Source organism: Sinocyclocheilus rhinocerous, unplaced genomic scaffold, assembly GCF_001515625.1.
Source record: "Sinocyclocheilus rhinocerous isolate Xijiao unplaced genomic scaffold, SAMN03320098_v1.1 scaffold241, whole genome shotgun sequence".
In the NCBI taxonomy this organism is placed as follows: domain Eukaryota; kingdom Metazoa; phylum Chordata; class Actinopteri; order Cypriniformes; family Cyprinidae; genus Sinocyclocheilus; species Sinocyclocheilus rhinocerous.
This window is the reverse complement of record NW_015659312.1, coordinates 1169898-1176537: the sequence shown is the minus strand read 5'-3', so window position 1 is coordinate 1176537 and position 6640 is coordinate 1169898. Positions and strand designations below refer to the sequence as shown.

At 38.4% G+C, this 6640-nt stretch overlaps 1 protein-coding gene across 2 annotated transcripts in view; it reads right to left on the bottom strand.

Moving 5' to 3' along the window:
- Positions 1-2249: 2249 nt before the first annotated feature.
- Positions 2250-6640, bottom strand: part of LOC107723499 (double-stranded RNA-specific adenosine deaminase-like) — a 13945-nt gene continuing 9554 nt past the window's right edge. For both annotated transcript variants that reach the window (XM_016532158.1, XM_016532159.1), the window contains exons 5-9: positions 4199-4334; positions 3852-4090; positions 3545-3698; positions 2632-2803; positions 2250-2528 (exon numbers count right to left, since the gene is read on the bottom strand). In XM_016532158.1, coding sequence (XP_016387644.1) covers positions 2263-2528; positions 2632-2803; positions 3545-3698; positions 3852-4090; positions 4199-4334 — 967 coding nt within the window. In that variant the 3' untranslated portion in view covers positions 2250-2262. The remainder of the gene's footprint in view (positions 2529-2631; positions 2804-3544; positions 3699-3851; positions 4091-4198; positions 4335-6640) is intronic.

Here is a 6640-nt window from a genome sequence, read left to right as displayed (position 1 = left end):
TATATATATATATATATATATATATATATATTAGTTAGCTTAGTTAATTTTATACATGCATTATATATCTATGTATGTGTGTGTATAAAATTAACATTATATGCATTATAAAATAAATGTAAAAAATTTCCGTTTGTTTGTTTACAAGTACGTTGTATACAGTGGGTACGGAAAGTATTCAGACCCCCTTAAATTTTTCACTTTTTGTTATATTGCAGCCATTTGCTAAAATCATTTAAGTTAATTTTTTTTCCTCATTAATGTACACATAGCACCCCATATTGACAGAAAAACACAGAATTGTTGACATTTTTGCAGATTTATTCAAAAAGAAAAACTGAAATATCACATGGTCTTAAGTATTCAGACCCTTTGCTGTGACACTCATATATTTAACTCAGGTGCTGTCCATTTGTTCTGATCATCCTTGAGATGGTTCTACACCTTCATTTGAGTCCAGCTGTGTTTGATTATACTGATTGGACTTGATTAGGAAAGCCACACACCTGTCTATATAAGACCTTACAGCTCACAGTGCATGTCAGAGCAAATGAGAATCATGAGGTCAAAGGAATTGCCTGAAGAGCTCAGAGACAGAATTGTGGCAAGGCACAGATCTGGCCAAGGTTACAAAAAAATTTCTGTTGCACTTAAGGTTCCTAAGAGCACAGTGGCCTCCATAATCCTTAAATGGAAGACGTTTGGGACGGCCAGAACCCTTCCTAGAGCTGGCCGTCCGGCCAAACTGAGCTATCGGGGGAGAAGAGCCTTGGTGAGAGAGGTAAAGAAGAACCCAAAGATCACTGTGGCTGAGCTCCAGAGATGCAGTCGGGGGATGGGAGAAAGTTGTAGAAAGTCAACTATCACTGCAGCCCTCCACCAGTCGGGGCTTTATGGCAGAGTGGCCCGACGGAAGCCTCTCCTCAGTGGAAGACACATGAAAGCCCGCATGGAGTTTGCTAAAAAAACACCTGAAGGACTCCAAGATGGTGAGAAATAAGATTCTCTGGTCTGATGAGACCAAGATAGAACTTTTTGGCCTTAATTCTAAGCGGTATGTGTGGAGAAAACCAGGCACCTGTCCAATACAGTCCCAACAGTGAAGCATGGTGGTGGCAGCATCATGCTGTGGGGTTGTTTTTCAGCTGCAGGGACAGGACGACTGGTTGCAATTGAGGGAAAGATGAATGCGGCCAAGTACAGGGATATTCTGGACGAAAACCTTCTCCAGAGTGTTCAGGACCTCAGACTGGGCCGAAGGTTTACCTTCCAACAAGACAATGACCCTAAGCACACAGCTAAAATAACGAAGGAGTGGCTTCACAACAACTCTGTGACTGTTCTTGAATGGCCCAGCCAGAGCCCTGACTTAAACCCAATTGAGCATCTCTGGAGAGACCTAAAAATGGCTGTCCACCAACGTTTACCGTCCAACCTGACAGAACTGGAGAGGATTTGCAAGGAGGAATGGCAGAGGATCCCCAAAGCCAGGTGTGAAGAACTTGTTGCATCTTTCCCAAAAAGACTCATGGCTGTATTAGATCAAAAGGGTGCTTCTACTAAATACTGAGCAAAGGGTCTGAATACTTAGGACTATGTGATATTTCAGTTTTTCTTTTTTAATAAATCTGCAAAAATGTCAACAATTCTGTGTTTTTCTGTCAATATGGGGTGCTGTGTGTACATTAATGAGGAAAAAAAATTAACTTAAATGATTTTAGCAAATGGCTGCAATATAACAAAGAGTGAAAAATTTAAGGGGGTCTGAATACTTTCCGTACCCACTGTAGATTTAAATTATTCTACTTTTAGGGCTGTTGATCAAAATCAATATAATTTTTGTAATAGTTAATAGATGGTGCTTTTTACACATCTCACAAACAATTTTTCTTCTAGATTTTAACGGTGTTAATATAAGTTATTTCGATATTAATAATAATAATAATTAATTAATGCATTTTAATTATATTCACTATATATAGAATGAAAATATAATATGTTAAAAATAAACTATTTATATATAAATTATTAATATTTTAAATATACAATCTTTGTGCATATTTAAATGTATTTAATTGTATAGAGAGAGATAATATATTATTAATTGACATTAATGTGTTCATATTATTGCCATATCAGCACAAATGGCTATTTTAAAATAATATTAATACATTTAATATATATTTTCAAATGATTTATAACTCAAATGTACCATAGTCACTGAGAAAGACAGCAGGCATATGAGAAGACATTCTGACTGTCTCACAGTAACATCTGCAGAACACTAAATATAAAGTCAATATATTTATGAGCTACTGTGAAATAAGACTCCTTCATCTTGAAGAATGAGACGGAAAAAGCTGTAGAATGAGAGGAAAAATGAATTATGCAATTGCCAATGAGGGAGAGAGAAAGTTCTGCTGCAAGCTGATACCGGATAAAGCCTCTCCTGGAGATGATTTCTGCGTGGCAGTCATTAATGGTGTCCCCTCGAAGGCTAAGCTCCTCTCCCTTCACACAGCGGTTTCCTACAGGCGTAAGGCAACAACAATTACAGCACATCTCTAATTACAGTGCACACATCATGTTGGCTGTGTCTGTGTTTAAGTCTATATGTGTTTGTGCTTGTACCGGTCCCAAGGCTGACAACTGTTCCAAGAGTATCTGATCCTTTCCGCACCACGATGGTAGCAAGAATCTTCCTACCCAGAAGGCTGTGCTGGATGCGTGCTGTGAGTGCATTAAAGCGCTGATGGCTTAGCATGGCGATCTGATCATGCATCGTACTGCCCGATACCGGCAGCTGAAACATACAAAATCAATTTGAATAATTATCATCTTGCACATCTCTCTGGAAGACTTCTGAATGGTCAAGAGCAGCATTCTCCGGTCAACTATTTCTGAATAATGACCACTGTACAGAGAAATCATGTAAAACTGGTCACTAATCTAGCAAATTGGCTTTGTATATAATAAATAAATAAAATAAACACACATTATTTATGGTATGAACAAAAATATATACATTTATAAATAAATATATATAAAAAAGTGGAATTAAATGTAAATTCACACACACAATACAATTCGGGATAGTACTACATATAATTTTATGTGTAAAAACCTTTCAAATAGGGCCCGAAATTAACATTTGTTTTGCCGATTAAATATAATTGAATTACACAAAATATTGTTTAAAAAAAATACTATTCAAAGTTTTCTTACTCAGTAAACTGCAACATTATAAAGTCAAATTGTAGGAACGGAAGCAACACTTGGCGATGTAAATGTTGTGTGCAAAAAAAGTTACATAACAAAAGTTACAAACATAAAATGCCAGGTCTGTCTATCAGAAGCTTATCTAGGCAGTTTTTCAAATATAGCAACACATGTTGCAAAAACCCACCAAAATTTAATTTTGTATTGCTTAAAGTTTTTGACCGCTCAATATTTAATGACACTTTGTTAATCACAAGTTAATGCATAGTTAAAAGCTACTGCTAGTTTTATTATCAACTTCCATCAAAGTTGTTGAATTTAATACCTCTGGCGTGAGCTCTCCAGTACGCGCTGCTTTCTCTGCTTCTCCAATAAGCACGCGAAGAGCAGCGTCCGCTGCCTCCTGCTTCCCCTGCTTTTTATTACTAGCACACACTGCAGGAAACCACCGCCCTCCCAATTTAGCCTGGTATGTAAACCTTAAAGAGAGAGAAGTAAGATGATTTGATTTGATCTTTTTAATGTGTGGCCGTGCAGCAGGGAGTCAGACACACTGAGATGAGAATCCTGCTGCTTTTGTGATAAGGACATAAAGATCACAAAAACGTGACCGAGTAAGAGTGCGCGTGTACTTGGGCTCGTGCGAGGGTCCGGACTGGCCCACCAGGCGGATCTCAGCAGCGAAGCCTCGAGCACGGGCGTACTCGAGCAGGCCGGACACAGCATTGTTGTTCAGGTGGTTGATAAGGTCACCCACACCTGCTTCATGGGCCGCCTGGAGCTCAGCTGCCGTCAGAGGGGGTAGTGAGGGGCATGTGGGAATCGCTGGCCGAGACTCATTGTCTCCCAGAGGGCAGAAAGTACCTGGAGGCTGAAAGAGAAAGATTTCGTTTAATCTTCCAGCACACCAAATTCTCCTTTTCCCGTCTTTCAAATAGTCCTCTTTTCCTTCTTGTACGGTCTCCAAACTTCTCTTCACCTTGTTAAGATGTAGTAGTCCATCTCCCATTAGTTCTTTCACGGCCTCCTCCGCTGCCAGCTGCCTCGCTGCTTTCTTACTGGGTGCTGAAGCTTCTTGGAAGAGACGCTCCCCAACCTTTACACGGAACATAAACCTGACACAGGAAGAGAAGAAAAATTAAGAAAGACGGTGGGAGAAATGAGTGAAAATGACAAATCACATTGGACACCGTCTTTAAAATCTAATGAGGCAGTACTTTTCCATCGAGCTCTGAATCCTCCAATCAGTTTGGATAGTTAGTTTCACACAGAACAGAATGAAACGGTTACAACTGAATAAATCAGCATCTGAAAGATCGCGGTTGTCTTCTGTAACTACCAGCTACCTCTGCTTCTTCAGCTATTGACACGTACAATTATTTGTTGCAGCAATAAATCACATTAAAACAATGAGAATTGCAGAGAAATAAAAAAATATGAAATTATGCATACAAGCATGCGGTCAATTCATGATTTTGCCTACTGGAGCCAAAAAATATTTTTGTCTGGTAATGCTAATTTTGCAGGCAGTGCTGTATTTACATCAAGGCCAGTAATCAGAGCAACTCTTTTACTAAAGGCCATGAATATCCACTGGCACATGAGAGATCTCTATATGAATGTTTGCGGAGGCTTTCCTGAACCAAATCCAACACTAAGATTTCTCATTTAACCTGCTGTACAAGAAATATAGAGAAACTACATTCATCAATCAGTTATACAATATGCACATGTCTGCAAATATCTGCAAAAATACAGCTGTAACTTACTGCTCAGTCCTAAAATGAAATAAAAGCTTTTTTTTCCTCATTAGAGATCAGGTTTCACTGCTCTGTCTGTTTTGTTTTGTTTTGTAATTTTACGGTGTGACTGAGCGTTTGAACACCTGTACAACCTTTAGAAGCTGCAAATTTGTCTATAAAATCATATTGCATTTTGAAATGCAACAACATATATTTAAAGGGTTAGTTCACCCAAAAATGAAAATTAGGCTGCGTTTTACTCCCCCCAGAGGTATCCTAGGTGTATATGACTTTCTTCTTTCAGACGAATCCAGTCGGAGTTATATTAAAAATTGTCTTTGATCTTTCAAGCCGTTTCATGGCACTCAGCGGGTGTTGCATGCATCAGTCCAAATGAAGTGAAATAAAAAGCGCCCAACCATAAAAAAAATTGTCTCACGGCTCCGGGGGGTGAAAAAAGGCCTCCTGTAGCGAATCGATGCGTTTTTGTAAGAAAAATATCCATATTCAAAACGTAATAATCACTTTAATGTAGCTTGCGCCAACAGTTGTACACGGAAGCAGTTCCGGGCAGATGACGTACGAGTTCAGCGTTGCGCATGCGCCGGTGAGTCCTGTGAAAACCAACGTTTGTTTACAGGATCAAAGGAAGCAAAGTTTCCTTACTTCAGCAAAGGAAAACCAGTCTCCTCTTGGCTTATATCGAAATCCTCCGACATTCTTCTTTACAAATCCTCGTTTTGTACTTTAATTCATGACCGTTGTTTTGTTTTGATTTCTCTGCTGCGTTTCCACATTGGTCACTTCTGAGCGGCGCATGCGCAAAGCCGACCTCATACTTCATTCCCCCGGAACTGCTTCTGTTTACAACTGATTATTACGTTTTGAATATGGATATTTTTCTTACAAAAACGCATCGATTCGCTACAGGAGGCCTTTGTTCAGCTCCCGGAGCCGTGTGAGACACTTTTTTTTAATGGTTGGGCGCTTTTTATTTCACTTCTTTTAGACTGAAGCACTGCAACACCCGCTGACTGCAATGATAGAGTTTGGAATAGCCAGGACAATTTTTAATATAATTAAAGAAGAAAGTCATATACACCTAGGATTCCTTGGGGGTGAGTAAAACACAGCCTGATTTTCATTTTTGATCTTAACCCTTTAAGATCTCATTTTGCTGCTGCTTAGATATCAAGGGTAAATAAGACAAAAGATCTTACTGAAACTACATTGGGAATACACTGCAAGAAAAACTTCTCATTTTCTATTCTAGGCAAGGCCATGCATCTGAAGAAAGTTAATTTGGCGAAAAAATAAAGGAATACTTTTTTGTGAGCGTCTGACAATTTATAAAGAATATCTCTTTGGATTTGAGACTTTAGTCTTTGCAACTTTACAGATCTTCTTTATGCACCAAGAGCTTGTAACACTCCAAAGAGAAAGGAAAAAATGAAATCGCATCATATGACCCCTTTAAAGACCATTTTATGCCACTGAATAGATAATCATAATGTAACAGCATAATAATGCAAGAAGCCCTACACGCTTCCAAATGACAACAAACTTTTAATTTTTAAGAATATTTAGATCATGGAAATTAAGTATCAAAATATTAGATACCTTAAAAAAACCTGAATAAATAGTAAATAAACATTTTCTAACAAAAAGTGCAAAGTAAC